A 20,070-nucleotide genomic window follows, 5' to 3' on the forward strand; every position below is an offset into this window, starting at 1 on the left:
GCGCAAAACAGTTGTCACTCAGGGAATTTTTATTTAATTTACTGTCAGGTAACATAAATTACTAGTGAGTGATTTGGGTACTAAACAAAACAAGCATTCTTCCTTCCTCAGGCTTGGCTTGGGCCAAACAGGTTCTTTCCCTTTCCTAGTCTCAGTATTCCTTGTTTCACTGCAGGTTACACTCACTCCATCCCAAATTCTTTGGCAAGGTGACAGGTCCCGTGTAATCTTCTGGCTGCCACTTCTCTGTGCTTCTTACTGGGTTTCTTCCACTCCTCTGTGCTTCTCCATGTCCCAGGGTCCACAGCCTGTCGTGGTGCTGCCAGCCCCCAGGCTCCTCTTGGATCACTTTAAGTCCTTCTAAAGCAACACCCCTGCCCGGTGCCACCTTCTTCCTCGTGGCTGCTTTTAACCAGAGCGTCTCATTTCTCTGGGCCTGGTGCAGAGTCCCATGATCTCCAGGATGGGAAGGCAGCAGGAGTTTAAATCGGTTGGCAGTGGGAGATGCATGACACCAAACGGGAGCAGGTCTCCAGACAGGAGCTGGCTGCAAATTCATCAGCCTCTGTGAGAAAGCACTGGGGTGAGGAACAGGGAGAAAATGCACCAAGTGCAGAGTGAGTCCCCGAGGCCATGCTTGTGCTTCCCAAGATGCTGTCACCCTCCTGGCCTTGTCCTTGGTGTGGGCAGCTCTGCTGAGCTCAGTCCAGTTCGGGGTTCTCCCTGGTAGGGCAGCCCACTGTGAGCAGCCCCACGTCTGCTGCCAACCCCAGCAGCATGGGGGTGGGATGCTGAAATACCCTGTGCTTAAATAGGATATTGAGTGTGCTTAAATATTTGCAGTGATTAAAATGCCGCTCCAGCTGTAGCAACCGCTGCTGGAGACAGATTGCTATGGAGCTGGGGCAAGACGAAGGCTTTTTGGCAGCAGGACTTTGCAGGAGAGGGAGTTGCTCAGAGGAGGAAATCCCATCTCACTCTCCCTCCCTATCCCCAAACGCTGTGTAATTCTGGTATCTTGCCCTCATCCTAGGAGCAGCCAGCAGTGGGTGCCAGGGAAATTCCTGGCCTGGGGACTGGCGTGGTGGGGTCAGCCAGGCTTCCTGGCGGCATCACCCCAAGCTGGGCTGGGGACCAGCCCCGAGGGGCCGCCTGGTCTCACTCACAGTCCTGTGCTGCTCCGAGACAGCTGGGCTGTGGGTGATGGAGTCACCAGTCGCAGCCTTACAGCAATTGTGGCACAGCCAGAAATTTCACTGGAGTGTTTATGCCTGTGCCCAGGGAATACACCCTCCTGTACGCACCCAAGAGCCCGTGTTTTGGCAACAAGGAGGCGGCAGGATGATAGCTGACATGTTGTGGCCCTGTGCTAATGCCAAGCCGATTTCCCCCTCTGCTCTGGAGCAGCGGAGCTCCACTGCCCCAAATCTGTCTCTCCCAGGGGCGCTGGGCTGTCTCCTGAGCCCTAAAACTTCCTTGGACGTTGCAGCCGGGTTTCTGAGACCACCGCTGCCAGCCGCGGGAACGTGGCCAGCTCTGCTCCCCGCAGTCATTGTGCTGTGCCCGGCGCTCCGGCAGCCTCACACCTCTGCTGCGAAGCCGAGAGCTGCAGTGCTGAGCCGCAGGAAGAGACAAGCAGATGAAGATCTGGGTTAGATTCTCCTTTTAAAACATCTTCTGCACCTGCTCAAAGCCTTCGCAGCAGGCTCCCAGCCAAGCGGCTGACCCCTGAGCTGCTGCGGGCTCAGCCCACCCCAGTGCCACCAAAACTGGGACGCCCATTCCTCATCACACACAGGAGCCTGAATCTCTATGGGAGAGAGTGAAAAAGGTTCAGCCAGGCCGTTTTCCCCTGAAAAAGGTGATTTTGTTACAAGGGGATGTTTTACAGGAAGGCATCAAGGGAATTTTCAGTGGAATAACAACGAGCTGAGTTGTTTCAGCTTCCCTGGTTTGTCTCTACATGTTGCTGCTTCTCAACCTCAGCTGGTTTTGAAGTGTTATAATAATATTGTGTTATTATTCCTAATGCTGCTTTGATAGTTTCAAGGTGAAGCTTTCCTCACCCGGCTGTTCTGAGGAAGATTTGGGTATTCCAGACTTTTTGTTCCGACTTGGAAACAATTGAAAGTACTGGAATTTCCCACTTTTGGAAATTCCAGTTCTTTTCTCCTGGGTGCTGGGGGGGGAAGTGCAAACATAAACTGTTTGGGGGTGTAGCCTCTGTGGCATGTGCCTTTCAGCTGCTTCTTCAGTGACTTGAAAGCACAGGAAACCGCATTCGAGGACGGGTGGATGCCATCAAGTCCGATTTGTATCTCTGTTTTATAAAAGCATCATCCACACAATGGCACAAACCCTGCTGGGGGTTTTCAGAGGCACAAAGTGAAGGTCTCAGTGAAATCCCTGTGCTGCTGCCAGCCCCAGAAAGATTTCCAGCCCCTTTCTCAGCACAGGGTAGGGACCCTGCGGGGTTGCTCAGAGGGGCTTCAGGATCTCCAGGGCCCTCCCTGGGGCTGGGGCAGGGCTCCTGGCCACGTTCACCTTCGGGAGCAAGGAGACACTGAGACTCCTCAGTCCCACCCAAACCTGCCTCAATAAATTGACTCTCTTGGTCCTAGAGTCAGCAACAGTAAGGTTTTATTTATGAGATTTAAAATTGTCTTTTCCATCTGGGTAAATTCCTGGGTTAGTGGCATGTTTGGGTATCAATTATTTCGCACTGAGACAGGCAATAATCCCCCTACCCAGACCCCTCTGCTCCCCTCCCCAAGACTCCCCCGCTTGCAATGTGGTGCCGCTTTCCAGCGCAAAGTGAGTCGTCCTCAGCAGGGAACCCAGCGTCCCCTGAAGCCCCGAAGCTGCGGTGACATCAAGGCGGTGGGTGCGCGCGTGCTGGCTCAGACACGAAGAAGGGGCTCCTGTGGCCACCTAGTCCTCCCCCCCGCACAGAGCCAGCAGAGCCTTGCGGTAGTCGCCGGAGGTGTCCTTCTGCAAGAGGGAGATCCGTGTCAGAGAACTGCTTGCTGATTATCAATAGATTTAGATTAGATACAAGGAAGAAAATTTTTACACTAAGGGTGGTGAGGCACTGGGACAGGTTGCCCAGAGGAGTTGTGGGTGCCCCATCCCTGGAGGTGTCCATGGCTAGGTTGGATGAGGCTTTAAGCAACCTAGTCTAGTGGAAGGTGTCCCTGCCTGTGGCAGGGGGGTTGGAACTACATGATCTTTATGGTCCCTTCCAACCCAAACCATTCTATGATTCTGTGATGCCTGCCCTGGGAAGCCCAGTTCAAGGTGCTGTCCACAGGGAAGGCATATAACTCCATGTTCCGGCCACCCTGCAGGCATCCGCACAGCAGTGGAAGATGTCGGCACATACCCCCTACAGCCAGACCTGCCAACACTAGGGCTGGTTGGGGCAGGTTCCCCCTCCCCAGGTGATGCTCAGCCCCTGTGCTGCTCATGGCACCGCTCATGGCTTGGGTCTCTGCAGGGCTTGTGGCCAGGGCTCAGCCAGACAAGGTGACAAGCTGGGGAGGGATGGCTGTGTCCCTTCACCTCGATCATGTGGTGCAGCGATTTGTCGAACAGGTCTATGAACTCGCCCCGGATGTTGAACAGGTCGATCTCACTCCGGGAAATCATGATCCGGGTGAGGGTCCTCTCATCCGTGCCGGCACCCTGTCAAGGGGAGCTTGAGCAAATAACCTCGGAGGGACTGGGGTCCAAGCACCCTCCCAGCATCTCCAGCGCAGTCCAAGCCGGGAATCTCTCTCTGGATGTGCGCTGGGCTTGCTTCCGGCAAGACATGAGCCTGCTGTGTCCCCTGCTAACTCCAGAAAGCTGCTGTGGTATTTGAGCTCAGCCCTGCTCTGCTCTATCAGGAATGGCCGGGGGCCAAACCCCATCACTGCCGTGGGGTTAAATCAGAGATTCCCAAAGGGTGTCTGCCCAGCATAGCCCCCTCCCACAGCCTGGCCCCAGGAGAGCCTGTCTGCACCTTCATGGACTTGTAGAGCTTGTCAGCGAAGAAGGCTGGCTTGTTCTTCACACTCCGGACTGCAACACACAGAGGGGAGAAAAAGTGGGCTCCTGGCTCACGGCACCCAGGGGACACACCGCAGCGAGGAGCTGTGCCACCTGTTGGGTCAACTGCAAACTCTCCTTGGTAGAAAGTGCAGGCTTGGCTCCATAGGATGCCCTATGAATGCCCTGATCCCAAGCCACACTGGGAGACTTTCTGGACCAAAGGCAGCAGGAATCTGTCCTCATGTTGCTTTGGCAGAGGCAGATGAAGGGGCTGCCTGTCCTCTGGGGAGCCTGGCCCCAAGGGAGCACCCGCCGGGCACTGACCGATGGCCAAGAAGGCGTCCCTCACATCTCCAGACATCCGCTTCCTGATGGCATGCTCCACATCATGGTTGGTCAGTTTGACAAACTCCTGAAACACTGTGGATGGGGGAGAGGAGAGGGTCACTGCCGAGCTGCTCCATCCCAGCCCTGGGCACCCAGGAGACCCGAGCCTGAACCATGGAGACTTCTGGACCAGATGAGACCAGAGCAGGCTTGAGTGACCTCAACCAGCCACCTCAAAATGCCATCTCCTCCCGCCACTGGGGAAACAGGGCCACCCCAACCTCCTGCTGCCCAGGAGTCCCATCCAGCCCAAATCAAAGCACTGTGTTGCAGCTGAGGGTCCAGCAGCAATGGAGAAATGTGGTCCTACCTCTGCGGAGGTGGGCGTAGCTGCGGGTGCAGAGGATGCTGAGAAAGCGGGTCTCCAGGGAGTCACTGGAATCGTTGCTGGAGACGTCAGCAAGTTTCTGAAAGAGCAACCGAGAGTGAAGAGGCAGACAGGGGGACGGGTGTAGCAGAGAGGGGCAAAGATGTCAAAGAGCTCTTTCTGGGACAGCCAGTCCTGAACACCCTCTTGCAAAGAAGGTGGCCTCTTGTGAGCAGGAAAGTAGCTTTTTCTGGCCAAAAAAGCCATTTCTGATGCATGGAGCGAAGGCGCACAGCTGCATGCTCACACACTACCTCTAAGAAAAAATGATTTCCAGTTTTTATGAGAAAAGCTGTGCAATGCTTGTGGTCAAGATTTTTTTTTGTCTTTTGGGGAGGGTGTTTTGGGGATAACCAATATTGAACAGGGAATTCAGAGCTGCCAGACACAGGAGCCACCCTCCCCCCTGGGCTGCAGCAGTGCTGCCCGTGGCTCAGAAGGCTGCCACCGCTGTGGCACAGCCCAGTGGGGCCACTGCACTCATCACACCCATTAGCCTATTGCAGTAGAAAGTTGCCCCTTCCCCAATTCCCACTTTCGGTGAGCCAGGGAAGCCAGTCCCGAGTCCCATGCTGCCAGGAACACAGGTCCTGCATGCAGGCAGTGGGCAGGATTGGTCCCCCGCTGTCCCAAGGGAAGGAAGATGGCTTTCTCTCTCTCCTGCCTACTGCTGCGGGGAAGAGCACTCTTGCAGGTCTCCTCTGTCCCCTTGCCACCCATCCTGATGCAAGGACCGAGCAAGCGAGCACAGCCCATGTGGTCAGAGGAGCCCAGCACACAGGGCCGCCATTCCCAGCCCCAGCCCCACACCCAAGGACCGCAGCATCCCTCAACCATGCAGAAGGCTGAGGAGCGAAAGGGCAGGCACTCACCAGGGTCTCAGCAACAACCTGGTGGAGAGAAAGAGAGAGACAGGAAGACAACAGGGTCAGAAGGTGCTGCTCAACCTGACATTGACAAAATCCCTGACATTGGCAAAATCTCCTAAAACGACATGTCCCCAGCTGCCCTGCTTCCCCGGGAGTGGGCCTGATCTTAGGACCTGCATTCTCCTCTGCTTTGGCCCCTACACCAGTAGCTGGGACAGGGAGGGTGGCTTTTGACCAAACAAAATTATCCACTCCCGACACCCCTGGGCTTGGATACAAGCCCGTGGCTCCTTGGGGACCATCCTTGCCTGGCCCCAGGCTCACCCCGCCTGCCTGCCTCTGCCAGGCGCGGGCAGCGGGAGGGGACGGGCAGCTTCGCTGGCAAAACCCAGCGCGGTGCCAGCCCGGCTGCCTCCTCCCTGGCTCTGTCGGCCCTGGCTCTCTCTTTCTCTGCAGCGGGTCGAGGCGAGCGACAGCGCGGGAAGCGGGGAAGCGCGGGGCGCGGGAAGCGCGGGGCGCGGGAAGCGGGACAGCCGCTCCCTCTGCCGGCAGCAGCCCCGCCGGGCCGAGCTGCGGTGCAGCCGAGCGACAGCCGAGGGCAGCGCCCGCCCTCAGCGTCCCGGCCGCTGTCGGAGCAGGCTGGGCCCGAGGGAGCGGGAGGCCCAGGTGCACCAGCCGGAAGGTCGCGGGTCTCGCAGGCAGCGGGGCCCAGCACCAGCCCTCCGCACTGTTCCTGGCTGCTCAGTTTTCCCTCCCCAGACCCCGCTCACTGCAGCCCAGTAAAGATGAGGCATTGTTTGAGGGCCAGGGCTGGCATCCTGGCAGGGTGAAAAGCAGCTCAGGCTTCAGGGGTGCCCAGTGCACACCACAAAGGGGTGGGTGGCTCCTGCAGAGCAGCCCGAAGCTGCCTTTGAAGCTTAAGTGCCCGATTTCAGCATCGCTGTGTGTTGCCGGACCCCAGAGTGGCAGCTCTGCGCAAGAGGTGGTGCAGCCATGGTGGGAGCTGCGCAGGGCTGATCTCGTGGTTTGCAGCCTCCCTGTGCGTGGAGCAGCAGAGCCCAGGGCTGAAGAAATCAGGCTTGGGAGCTTTGCCTCCAAGGGTGTCACTTCATGTGGCATCTCCCCCTGCAGCCTACAGAGACCCTGCCCCAGCAGCATTTGCTTCCCCGAGGATGCCATTTCCAGACCAGAGGATGTGACATCCTCGGTTTTGTTAGACACAGCCTGTAACAGCACTGCCAGTACGGGTCTTACCTTGGCATCTTCATGTGCCTGCGTGAGGTTCTCTGGTCCTTCATCGCGGTTGCCCTGCGGTTCAAATACAAGAATCATGGAGCTGGGGAGAGGACATCTCCTGGGAAAGCCCCAAGCAAGGGGGTGGCAGACGGTCACACAGTGCTGCCCAGCCAGGCAGTGATGCTCTGTCTTCTCCATAGCCATGTCCTCATGGACCCCCACTGCTGCCCACGGCAGGGAGAGGTCAATCCCCAGCCGCCCTTACCAGAGCCAGGGAGACGAGAATCCTCTTGAAATGCCCCGATGTGTCAGAGCTCAGGTCGTCTTCCAGTCGCTTGTGGTATGCTGCAGAGAAGGGAGACAGCTGAGCCCTGCATCCCACCTGCAGCTCTGCTTCCCACCCACCAGCACCTGTTGTGCACTGACAGTGGTGGCTGTCCTCCAGCCTTTGTGTGGCTGAAGCAGATGCCTCCGCCTGCTATTTTCAGGACTGGGAATCAACCCAGCAGCTCTAACGCCCTGGACACGAGCACAGCCTCTTGCTCCTGATGCTCCCGAGGGAAGGAGGTCATTGCAAAAGAGCTCTCAGTTGGTGGCAGAGCTGGGGCACGTCACCATGACATTGAGAGAGGCCAGGACCAGCGCTCCGCTGGGGGTGACCAGCCACAGAGCCCTCTTTTGAAAACTATGGGCTCTCTGGGAGAGAAGAGGCTGGAGATTTAACGTGGAGCTTGCAGCTCTTGTTCCCTAGGGAGAAGGGGGCATGGATGGAAGGGAAAGACAAGTGTACAGTCTGGAGGTGTGAGAAATCACAGGACGAATTTGAGGACTCCTGTGAGCCTCATGCCATGTTTCCACTGCTCTTTAATAAGATGTTGGACCTAGGAAAGAGCTGCTCTTGCCTGGAAGGACTATTCACAGTGCCAAGCCATGGACCCAACCCAGGAACAATTGTACCCTGGGCTCTGAAAAGGGCCTTGTACAGTGTTAAACACGGTCTGTGCCCAGGAACCAGGGGCTCCTCGTGTCCCTCCTGTGCCGTACCTTCCTGATACGCCTCGTTGATAGCCGCGATCTCCTGGTTGTTCCGTGTGGCCATGATTTCAATGAGGACACTCTCGTCTGTGCCGGCCCCCTGGAAGAGAGAGGCTTGGTGGGGTCCTGTGAGTGCCAACACTGGTCGGGGACACAGTGGCATCGCCCCACCAGTGCCAGGCGAGGACAAGCTGCTCTAACCCCAGGGCTGCCACATCCCGAAAGTCCAACCACAGCAAAAACCACCTCATCCTCCTGTGCTGGAGCTGATCCTGCCAGTGTGGCACTCACCTCCACAGCCTTCCTCAGCTGCTTGGCATCGTACTGCGCTGGCGTCAGCATGAGCCCAAGGATCAGCTTGGCCAAGCTGCCCGACAGCTCGGATTTCAGGTCTGCCATCAGGTCCTGCAAAAGTGTTTGGGAGTTCAGTCCCCAGCTCCTCCGCAGGAACGGACTAACCGAGGGAACACCAGGGAGAAAACAGAGGAGGAGAGCACGGAGGTGGTAGATGTCCAGGAAGATCCTTGGGATGGTTTAAGGTCACGTTTTGGGGGGTGGCTCTGGGTAGATCCTGGCTCTGCAGTTCTCTGGGTGGGACTGAGGATGAGGCAGGCGAAGGCGAAGGGACACCCTCCCCACGGGCTGGTGGTGCATCCACAGCAGGAGGCTGCTTTGACAACTTGGTCTTCCTTGGGGGAGTCATGCCAGGGCAAATCAGGGTGCCCTGGGTGCCCACTGCTCCCTGGGCAGGGTTTCTTTCAGAGAGGGGCAGAGCTCCTTGTGGGAGGGGGCCTGGTGTGGGCAGAAGGAAGGAGAAGGGTGGGAGGGGGACTGGCAGTACCCTGCCATAGTGAGCCTTGTAAGCCTTTAGGATCTGCTGCCTCTGAGCATTGCTCCTCTGTGTCACCACGTCGATGATGGCCCCTTCGTCCGTGCCTGCAATGACAGCTGTGATGCTGGGGAGAGCCGAGGGGCCCAGAAGAGCCCCACCATGTCACCCCTAACAGTGGGCACATCTCCGTCCCCCCCCATAAACAGAAGATGGGGAAGAGGGAGCTCGCACATGTCCAAAACTGGCTCTTTTCCCCCTCCCCAGAGCTTTCACGCCACCCTGCATGGGCCAGGGTTGGTTTTCTGCCCCAGAGCTGTGGAGGAGCAACAGGAAGGGGCTGGGCGCTTGGCCCCCGCTTACCCAGGCCCTTCATCGCCTTCCTCAGCACCTGCGCGTCCCCATCATCGTTGAAGCTTCCCGCGGGCTGCACGGTTCCTCGCAGCTGTGGGTGCACAGAGGGGTTTGGGTTCACCCCTGAGCCAGGTGGGATGGAGAGAGGGATGGAGAGAGGGAGGGATGGAGAGAGGGAGGGAAGGTGCCACCCGGCAAGCCGAGGCCAAAGCAGGTTGTGTGTTAGTGCAAGCACCTGGGGCTCAGGGAGGATGTCCCCACCACTGTCACCCCTTCCATTGAGGGGCAAACCATAGCCAGGCCAGCAGAGAGCAAGGACAAGATGGCAACAGACAGTCCCTGGAGTCCCGGTGTCTTGCTCGGTGTTATACCCGCCTCCCCTCGCGCTAGGACACCTCGGCCAGGGCTGGCCGCATCAGCTGAGAGCCAGAAGCGGAGTCACTGAAAGGATGCCCACTCCTGCCCTGTGATTCCACCCTCCTGCATCCTGCAGCTCCCAGCACATCTCTGTCCTCCCTGTACACCTGCACGTAGGGCTCAGGGCATCTTTTTCTGCACATCCCAGAGCACCCTTTTGTGGGTGCCTCCAGCTGCATGCAGGGTGACAGCTCCCCATGGCACGGCCGTGCTGCAGCCAGCCCTGGCATCGGGGTGGGTTGCCCTGGGGAGCAGGAGGTCTCCAGCGGGCGCTGGAGCCAGGGCTGTGTGTGATGCATTGCACAGACATGCAGGGCCTGCTGCCCCAAGGGAGGGAGGTGTCAGAGAGAGGAGGGGGTTAGTGGAGCCTGTGGAGGGCAGCTACTCTGCCAGGGTTACATTCTGCCAACCTTATGCCCCAAAACCAGAAAAAAGTGTTGAGAGAAGCCACGGTGCGAGAGGCAGAGCAGAGGTGCAGGGCTGGCCGTGCCCCGTGGCAGAGAGGAGCAGCCGGGGGTCCCAAGCTGGCAGGGAGCAGAGGAGGGGTATGGGGGGGGGGGGGGCTGGGGGGTGCTGACCTCTACTTTGGCCACCGCGCTAAGCTCCCACATCCGATAGGCCACCTGCGCTGCCTCGGGGAAGAACTCACCTGCGGCACTGCAATGGGAGGGCAAGGACAGGGGACAGTGAGCCGTGGGGGTCCCGTGCCTGCCAGCAGCCACCCCCTGCCCTGCGCCCCGTCCTGCCTCGCCATGAGGGGCATTCTGTACCCGCTGGACATGGGGGCAGGCAGGCAGAAGCCGGGTGCTTGCTGTGGGGCTGGGTGGGAATGGGGGGAAGTGGGGTGTAAATCCCAACCGCCCCCACTGGAGCATCCTCTCTCCAGGTGTTTGTCTCTGCCCTGTGGCACTGCCACATGCTAAGAAGGGACCACAGCATCGTGGTTGGCCATGCAAAGGGGCCGCAGGGCCCCCTGTACCAGACCCCTGTGACTGCGGGTGCTGCTGGTCCAGGTGCTCCACCAGGCTCTGACCCGGAGGTTTGTACCCAGCACCAAGGGGATGAAGAGGGACAAACAGGGGGTGACAGGTGGTCTTACTCATCGTCTCCTCCGCACAGCTTCAACAGGGCCTTCTTGTACTCCCCGGAGGTGTCCTCCTGGAAAAACAGATGGTGATGGAGAACGATGTGGCAGGGAGGGTCAAGATAGAGCCCTGAGATGGGTGCATGCAGAGGGATCTCCCTGAGCCTGGTCCTCAGAGATGGACAGCCAGCACAGGGTGGCTGGGGAGGGGGCTCAGCCCTCCCACAGGCACCGGCATCACGAGGGAGGCAGCAACAGCAGCTTCTTGGAGGGTGGCTGGGGACCCCCGGCACTTACCTTTATCATGTTGTAGAGAGATTTCTCATACTTGGTCCTGAACACCTCCCGGATGTCCAGCATGTCAATCTCACTGCGCGACACCATGATGCGGATCAGCGTGTTGTCTCTTGTGCCCAGCCCCTGCAATGGAGGAGCCCCCACATCAAGCCTGGGATGGCCAAGCAGCCCTGCTCAGCCCATTGCATTTAGGACCCTCTGTCAGATTTCTACCCAGCCCCAGATTTGAAGGAATAACTCCTTTGGTGGGAAGAGCAGAGACCCCAGGTCACATAGGTCCTGTCTTCATGGACCTGCGTCACCCTGCCCTCCAGCAGCACCCTGTGGCAAGAGGACCCCTCCTCTGGTTGGCTCCCTGCAATGCTGCAGGTGATCCGGTGGAGAAGGGGTGATCCACTCACCTTCATGGCCTTGTAGAGCCTTTCAGCAAAATACTCTGCTGTGCTTCTGATGCACTTCACTGCGGGGAAATAGGGATGTGGTGAGGGATGCTGGCACCTGACTTCACCAGTGCCCCCAGCCTCTGAGCACCCATGCCCATTGGGCACCACCATCCAGCGTCCCCACCCACCCTGAAGGAGCCTCCCTGAGCTCCCTGAGACCGGGTACAGCGGCGACTCCAACCCCGCTGGCTCTCGTGCTGAGCCATCCCAGCCCGGCAAGGCCAGTGATGTGTTTTCGCGGCACCCCCCACGCAGGGGCTGACTTACCCACGGCCAGCATCAGCTTCTCAAAGTCACCAGACAGCTCTCCCCGGATGCTCCTCTCAATCGGCTTCCCGGAAATCTTCAGGTACTCGTCAAAGACTGCAGGATAAGAGCGAGATGATGCCTCAAGAAGGTGCAAAGATACCTTCAAGCTCAACCCGAGCTCACAGGAGATGCTCACCCAGGCGGAGGTGCTGCTTGCTTCGCCGACCAAGGATGTAGATGAACTGGGCCTCGTCTGTGCCCCATTTCAGCTCGCCAGCTTCCAGCAGGTCCTTGTGGGATTGGGAAGGCGGCAGAGCCCAACTCAGGGTGCTGCTCACATGGGGCTCTGCCCAAGCACGGTCACCCTTGGCACCCACCCCCGCCTTTCGCAGGCCTAAGTCCAGATGGTCTCAGTGCCACCAGCCCCATCCCTGCCCGGATGCCACCTGTCCCAGTGACCTGCTGAGCCTCACCTTGGCATCCTGCTCCACCAGGTCCTCGCTTACCACGTCGTCCTCCTCCCTGGTGCCCTGTGGGACAGAGACAGGCTCAGACCTGCTGGGCGCAGGCACTCACCACCTACAGGTGCTGGACAGATGGACATACCTGAAGCAGAACGACGAGCATCTTCTTGAAGTGGCCTGATGTGTCTCCAACGATGTCAGCCTCCAGGTCTCTCTGGTAGGCTGGTGGCAGAGGGAGAGGTCAGGGCCTGGAGACCTGGATCCCCTCACCTCTGCCCCTTGTCCTGGCCCAAGGGGACACAGAGCAGTCCCTGCCCTTCCCCAGCCCTCACCGTCTTTGTAGGCAGCCACCAGGTTGTGGATCTCCTGGTTGGTGCGGGACGCGAGGATCTCAATGAGGCACTTCTCATCCGTGCCGATGCCCTGCGGGCAGAGATGCAGCCCTGTGAGCAGCGGGGCCAGCGGGGGTGTCCTTGGAGGGCCCTGGGAGGGTGCCGAGGTGTCCATGGAGGACCCTGGGAGGGTGCCCACCCCTTACCGCGATGGCATCTTTGATCTCCTTGGCATCACTGTAAGCTGGAGGCCGCATCAGGCTCACGATCAGCCGCTCAAACTTCCCCGTCAGCTCGTACTTGAGGTCTGCGATGAGGTCCTGGTGGAGGGGGAAAAAGGGGCTGGGGGACCCTTTGCTCCACAGCATCTCCGAGTGGGCGCAGGAAGCAGTGGGTCCCTGTGTGGGCTGGTTGGTGGCAGCCACAGCCACCTGTATCTGCACTGGGGGCTCAGACCAGGGAGCGTTTCTGCCATTACCTTCCCATAGAGGGACTTGTAGGCTTGGCAGATCTCCACTCGCTGCTTGTTGCTTCTGGATGTGATGAGATCAAGGATGGCCTCCTTGTCACTGCCTGCAGGGAGAGCCAGGAGTCATGCTCAGCCCCATGGCTGGGTCTCAGCCCCCACGGCTGGGCTCATGGTAGCCATCCTGCCATGCCCAAAGCTGCTTCTGACTTGGGGCCGGGAGGAGGAGCAGAGCCCAGCTGGCTCCAGAGAGGAAAGGGGAGCCAGGATAGGTCCTGGCACACTGCTGAAGCAGACAGGCAGCTGAGAGGGGAGGTGATGCAGGATGCCCAGCCATGCAAGGGTCAACTGAAGGAATAGGGGATATCGGGGTGGCCCCGGGGTGACGGTCCAGAGGAGCATCCATACCAAATCCCTTCATGGCATTGTACAAGGCCTCTGCGTCCTGGCTGGCATCAAAGCCTGGGAAATCCTTCACGGATCCCCTGTAGACCTAGGGGAAAGGAGGCAAGGAGATGAATGGGGCAGGAGCAGCCCCCGGTAGGATGGGGGAAGAAGTTGAAGCTGAGCTGGATCAGGGTGAGATGTGCTCCCACTTGGGCTGCCCGAATGAAAAGCTCAGCCTCTAACATAAACACTTGTTCTTCTCCTCGGTTGTTTCCTTTCCTGTTTGCTCTTTCCACCGTACAAATTGTTTGCATGCCAGGTCGCTGGAGTACACAGCGTTCCCTCTGGTATCTCACTGGCATGGCTCTCTGTCTGCTGCTTGTGCCCCACTGTTAAGCTGGACACAACCCTCCCGCTGTGCCAGCAAGAGCTGGTGCTTTGAAACGAGGTTTCTTGAGCACATTTGTGTTCCCAGCTCCATCTAGGGAGGTTCAGCAGACCCCACAGGAGGGATGGACACCCTGAACGCAGGGGAAGGCATGGAAGGACCAGGGCAATCCTGCAATGCAGCCAGGGCAAAGGGGCTTGTGGGGGGGTGGACTGGGAGCAATGAAGTCATCTTCCTCCTGCCTGTTGCAAGCAGGGAAACTCTCCGGATACTGAGATGGCCAAGCTCTGCACAGCCTCCAAGTGAGGAGACACATTTACAGGCACAAAATCATGGTGGGCTGCTAAGCAGAAAGCACTGAGAAGTGCCAGAGCTGCCAACACCTCATCCTGCCCTACCGTATGCTCCTGCAGGACCCAGGCTGGTCCGAGGAGTCAGAGCAGAGATGCTGGATACAGGGTATACGAAGGGAAGACCTTCCTGGGAGCCTAAGAAATCCTGGGGGTTGGTGTGATCCACTTCTGCCTGCTCCTCTGCACCTCCAGGCTGCACAACAGGGAGCCCAGGAGCGACATCCCCAAACAGAGACCTCAGGAAAAAGCAGGGACCAGGCTTCCCTTCCCTGGGTCAGCTTCACCCAGAGGAGCCTGGGGCTGGACACTGAACGAGATCAGCACAAACCCTGGGTGGAAGCAGATGTGAAACCAGGCCGGCCCCATGTAAGGAACTGGGACATCCCCGCCGGAGGCAGGGAATGGGAAGAGCGAACAGCAGCGTTTCCTTAGTGGTCTCGCTGGGGATGCAGAGGGCTGGGAGCCAGGCTGAGCTGGGGCTCTCAGCTGTGTCAGCACCCTGGGAAACTCTGAACATCCTCCCTTGGCTCTGCTTGTACCATGGGCAACCGGGTACGTACACCTCCCAGGGCTTGCTTGCTCAGGATCTGCTGCAGGGCTTGTTTAAAGTCTTCAAGAGCTGTATGAATGCCCAGGGCTGTTGCCAGCGTGGGCATCTGAAGCCAACATGTCCCCTAAGAAGGTGGGCATCAGGCAGGCAGCACCAGTGCCAGCATCCCTGACCCAGCCAGTGACTCCAGGAATGAACCCAAGGATACGGGGCAGCCCCATACCCATCACTCCCCTGGGCCACATCCCAACACTGTGGCACAACAGCTCCACTGTGCATCTCCCACAGCCGGCCCCTGTACCCCCATTTTCCAGACAGAAACCAGTCCAGGCCAGGCACATCCCATGGGCCGTCTCAGGAGGAGCTGCTGGCACTGGTGTCCCACGTGGTGGGGACCAGGTCGGGCAAGAGGAGACGCTGCCCTTGGAGGGAGCCAGGCGAGCACGGGGACAGATCGTATATCAGGTGATTCATCTGCAGAGCTGGATTTAGCCCCGCTTCCCGGCAGCTCCCGGACCCTCCTGGCTCCGTGCAAGCTGCTGCCCACACGCACGCCTTGCGGAGACATAAATAAGGAGCTGCAGGGCAAAGGAGGTGCCTGGAGGCAGCAGGAGGGAGTGAAGGTGGCTGGAAAGTGCTGGGGATGCACAGGTGGTGACGGGAAGACAAGATGTCAGCCCTGGTTAGATGGGGAGGAGGAGCAGGGCTGTGTTCCTGCCCGCTGAGCCATTGAAGCACGAGCTGTCTGCCTTGCCACAGTGGCGGGGACAAGGGAAACTGAGGCAGGAACTCGGTGCTGTGCTTTACCCCGTGCTCCCTGCGCTCTCATGGGAACGAGATCCAGGGAGGTGCAGAAACATCATTTGGGAGGGAAACAGCATTCTGCCCGCTGCATCCTCCTCGCACTCCATCCTGCTTTCCATTCCCCGCTTCAGCTGCCGGGCCCCCCTCCTCCCCTCCTCCAGCCTCTGAGTCATCCCCGCCAGCCCGGGACCTCCAGCTAAAAATAACCCAGGCTGAGGCCGGGAGGGTGGAAGCAAAATTCCCAGCGCGGCTTCGCTCTCTCTCACGGCATGGCTGCTCGGGGCCCTGGACCACCGCAGGGCTGATGCTTACCCACGCTGTGCCTCAGTTTCTCCACCCAGAGGCAACTGCCCCCTTGGCTGGGCAGGAAGGTGCTGGTAATTGGGTTTGAGGCAATGATTACTTGATTTCTCGAGGGAATGGAAAGCAGAGCCTGGCCCCGAGCAGTGGAGAAGGGAGGCTTTGGACTTGGACTCGTTGCCTGCCTAGCGTGGTGCAGGCAGGCTGCACCCTGCGGGCACACTGCGCCCCGCCAGCCACAGCTGCCCACCGAGGCAGGGTTTTCCACCAGCACCAACATGTTTTCCAGGCTGTGAGGGAGCACCTGCTCACCCAGCTGCCACACTGCACCAGCCCCAGCTCCAGGCTAGGGGAGAGGGGCCAAAGTGGGGCCGCACGCCTTGCAGCGGGCTCAGGCACAGGCAGAATTTCTCTCCAGCAAAACCCCAAATCTCCAATCCAACATCTCTTCTCCCCTTCCCACAGCGTCGCCCCTCTCCCCCATCCCGCTGTGGTCCCAAAGGATTTTTCCTCTTCACTATCCCTGCTCTCCCAGCTCCCCGCCCCAGCACTTTTCCCATCTGCAGCACATCCAGACAGCGCTGGCTGGAGAGGCAGGAATGTAAACAGGCTCCAGACAGCATCGTGCCCCGTGCACATCTCCACCATCCTTGCTGTACAATGGAGACGCTGCCCTGGCTCTGGGATCTGCCCTGCGGTACCCTGGGTCCCCATCCCTGCTGTGCCTGGGTCACCCTTACCTTTCCTTTGGGTGCCATGGCTTCCCGAGCTGGAAATGACCGGAGCGAGGGCAAGGAGGAGCTGCGGGAGGGAACAGAGAAGCCGACGTGAGCCAAAGCCCCCTCTCCGTGGGCTGCCTTAGTTGACGGAGGCTTTGCTCCCTCCCTCAGGCGTGGGTGCCAGCCATTGCTGTGGTGTGGTACCCGCAGGACGGCGATGGCCGGGTGCTGCTGGGGAGGCACGGGGAGAGGGGCTTTGCCAGCCACCCTGTGCCCACCATAACTGAGGTCCTTTGGTATCGAGCACCTAGTTGGGGACCCCATGGGCTGGGGGCGGAGGAGATGGACCCCTGCGCAGCTTCCTGCCAGTGCCAAGCAAAACTGGGAGGGGAGGAAAGTGCTGAATGCATGGAAATGGGCTGAGCATCCTCTGTGGGGCTGATCCTCTTTGCGGCACCCCGCAACGCTCCCTGCATCCCCTCAAGCCCTGCCACCATCCCAGCTTCTGCAGCTGCTGGGGATGCCCTGTTGCTGCACAGTGCCAAGGCTGGGCAGCCTCTGCAAAGTCCCACCAGCTTTATCTGAATTTCCGTGCACCGAATCAAGGCCGCCATCAGTCCCACGCGCCCAGCAGAGCCCAGGAAGCACAGCCTGGTTTCTAGGGTAACTTGCAGGTTGTTTTCTAACACTAACACCATTTATAGCTGCAACCCGGCTGTGACATGAGCTCTCCCCACCCCCTTGGAGAAAGTCCCCAGACCGCGCCGTTTGCTCCGAGAAAGCTGACGGAGGGAGAGAAACAGCTGGAAAATGGAGTGCGGCCATGAATGAACCGCTGAGCGTCAGCTGAGCTCCAGCCATGAGGCACAGCTCCCTCCTCGCCAGCGCTCGCCCTCCTTCCGAGACACGTTGCAGGAAAGCTCAAGGCGCAGCGGGGCCACCCTGGGGGGATTTCTGTCCCCAGCCGAGCTCGATTTCATGCCATGGAGCAAGTAGGGGAAATCACACAAACTTCCCTGGCTTGGCCCCGCATCCCTGCGAGAGCACCCATGGAGGGGGAGACCCAGTCCCACAGCCGTCGGTGTGGCTGGGTCACCCCTCCTGGGGCAGGAAGCCCTGGCACCCGCAGGCGTCTGTGCCAAGGGGAGGAAGTTTTGCAAAAAACCAAAGCTGCCCTCACCTTCCCTTCCTGCTTCAGCTTTGGAGGCTGCAAGCCTGGCTCGGGGAGAGCCCCCGCGTGCCCCAGGCATAGTGGGGCTGCACTGCGGCTGAGTGCTGGGTGGGTGCCAGGGCATCGCAGCCCCCCACCCATGCAGCCCTTTAATGCTGCTCAGGAGCCTGTACGTGAAGCTGCGTACCTTTCAGGAACGGAGAGCACCCTGCGTGGCACAGCCCTCCTGCCTCGCTCCATGCATGCGGCAGCCGGGCTGAGACCGCCCAACTCATCTCAGCAGCGATGGAGAATCCCCGGCCACACCCAGTCCCCAGCCTGTCCCTGCAGCGCCCTGGCCCTGTCCCCCCACCGCAGCTGGCACCTCTGCAGAGGCTGGGGGAGTTGCCCCGGGTCTCGCCCTGCCAGCGGGCAACCCGGGGAGGATGCCCAGACAAACAAACCGCATCCATGAGGCAGGCAGCAAGATCTGGAGGCTGCAGAGCCCAGGCACGAGGATATACCTGCCACCCCCCAAAATGATGGAGAGGTTTGGGTTGTTGGGGTCTCTGGACAGAAACTGCTGTGAGAAACCCTAAACGATGTGCCCAGCCCATCCCCTTTGCAGAATGACTCACTCTTGCCAAAAAGCCTCTGTCACCCCAGCAGCGTGCACCCCCCTGGCCTCTCTGTGGCCCCACCATGGCTTTGGGCTCAGGGGTTCCACCCCAGGAGCCTGGCAGCTATTTTTGCTGCCTGCTGCCCAGCAGGGCTCTGCCGGCACGGCTGCACGCGGCGAAGGCCACGGCACACCCAGCTCCCCACCACCCGAAGGGAGCTTTGCCGGGGTAAAAAAAAGCAATATCCGTCCTCCCCACGAGGCAAAGGAGGTCCCCAAAGTCCCCTGCCCCACCCCAGCACCGAAAAATCCCCCTGCCCTTCTGGAGCTCTGTGCCTCTGGCATGTCATAAGATGCGTTTGGTTCTGCAAAACTCGGTGGGTACCGATGCTGGGGGATGCTCCCCACTGATGCCTGCATGGAGCCATGGGCGTTTCCGCGGCCACCGCAGCACCGGAGCATGGACGAAAGCACATCCTGGCCAAGACACACCCATGGGTCCCGCAGCAACGCCAGTGCCCACCTGAAAAAGCACCCACTGGCAGCACACCCCGCCCCCGGTTTGTGTTAAAAAAGGAGGTATTTTTCATAAAAAGAAAAAGAAAACGAGGGTCCCCCCTGCAGCCACCCCTCGGAAGGAGCCTCCGTTCGCACGGCTCACCGCCTTGCCAGGACTTTCCTCCCCTGGCACAGCAGCTTCGCACACCGTCCCCGTCCCCCCGCGCGCCGTTGCACACTTACGAGTGGCACCGGGGCCCGTCCGGTTGTGCTCACGGGAGCGGCTGCCGCGCTCGGTGCGTGCTGGTGCCCGTGAGCTCGTCCGAGTGCACAGCTGGCGTGTGCTTGTGCTTCCTCCCGGCGAGACGTCACCGCTCGCCAGCCCTCCAGTCCCCGCCTGCCATGACACCGGGGTCAGGGCTGCGCTCCCACTCTCGCCGCCATGTCAGACCTCGCCCCTCGGTTTCGGGTGCCCACGGTGCCAGGGGACCCACTGCCGCTAGCAGAAGCGTCATGACCCTGCCAGGGTGTGGGAAGGGGGTCGCTCAGCAGAAAAGCCCCGCCGGTGTGTGCAAGGGCTGCGTGGCGGCTGCGGTGACGCCGCAGCGCAAGGCGATAACGGTGGTTGCACTTCAGCTGCGGAAATTTCACCCCCTCCGGTTTCCTGGTGAATGCTGGGGTGCAGGGTACCCCGCTGCCTCCTCGGCTGCTCCTGCCACCCGCACCGAATCACCCCCTTCCCTGGTCATGGTGGGGAAACATCCATCCCTGACTCTCTCTGCAAAAGCCAAAAAGGGGGGGTTGGCCCCCTGGGACCTGCTTAAGGGGGGAGGTGCTGACCAGGGCTCTGCAAGGAGCATCTGTAGGGCAGGAGCTGAGCTGGCACAGGGAGCTTCCCACCCAACCTTCCCTCCCGGGCTGCAGACACAGGGATGAGGAGACCTGGCAGCCCAGCAGCAGGTAGGGATGCAGGCTGAGCCTCTCCCACATACTCCTGGCAGGCTGTACCGCTGCCTGCAGTGCCCCGAGGCCCTTCCCTGCCTCACCCAGGTTAACCCCGCTCCTTCCTTACTACCACCCTTTGCCCCGGCAGCACGGAAGCTGCAGAATGGCTGGAGGAACTGGTGGGGCTCCCCAGAAGCCATATGCAGGAGTGTCCATGCTCCAGCTGATACCAGTATGAGCAGATAAAACCAAGAGCCCCCTCGAGATGTTGAAGGCTGCTGGCACATAACCATTCAGGCATCCAATCCCCAGTGGTACCCACTGGCTAGAGCATCTCTCGGGCTGCAAGGCAGCCGAGCTGCTCAGCCCTGCCTGTCCCTGGGAGATGGTGGTCCTGGGCAGCAGGGACCCCAGGCTGGGTGGAACATGCCTGATGGCTGACATATAGCCACAGGGCTGTACCCCCCCAGGGCACTGGAGGCTCCTGGGAGAAGGA

At 59.8% G+C, this 20,070-nt stretch overlaps 1 protein-coding gene across 2 annotated transcripts; it reads right to left on the reverse strand.

The window, feature by feature from the left end:
- Positions 1–2,787: 2,787 nt before the first annotated feature.
- Positions 2,788–18,940, reverse strand: ANXA6 (annexin A6). Of its 2 annotated transcripts, XM_086621889.1 has the most exons (26): positions 18,873–18,940; positions 16,384–16,444; positions 13,270–13,354; positions 12,874–12,968; positions 12,602–12,715; positions 12,396–12,486; positions 12,206–12,285; positions 12,073–12,129; positions 11,796–11,889; positions 11,618–11,713; positions 11,309–11,367; positions 10,908–11,030; positions 10,626–10,684; positions 10,105–10,183; positions 9,119–9,200; positions 8,768–8,862; positions 8,218–8,331; positions 7,936–8,026; positions 7,157–7,236; positions 6,910–6,963; positions 5,659–5,676; positions 4,730–4,826; positions 4,357–4,452; positions 4,004–4,062; positions 3,562–3,684; positions 2,788–2,991 (listed from the first exon to the last, which is right to left on the reverse strand). In XM_086621889.1, exons 2-26 carry the CDS (start codon positions 16,399–16,401, stop codon positions 2,932–2,934), a joined length of 2,019 nt encoding a protein of 672 aa, XP_086478015.1. In that variant the 5' UTR covers positions 16,402–16,444; positions 18,873–18,940; the 3' UTR covers positions 2,788–2,931. The 2 variants fall into 2 exon arrangements, with proteins under 2 accessions (XP_086478015.1, XP_086478016.1); XM_086621890.1 differs by lacking the exon at positions 5,659–5,676.
- Positions 18,941–20,070: the final 1,130 nt, after the last annotated feature.

Source organism: Tauraco erythrolophus, chromosome 16 (assembly GCF_009769465.1).
Source record: "Tauraco erythrolophus isolate bTauEry1 chromosome 16, bTauEry1.pri, whole genome shotgun sequence".
Classification (NCBI taxonomy): Eukaryota; Metazoa; Chordata; class Aves; order Musophagiformes; family Musophagidae; genus Tauraco; species Tauraco erythrolophus.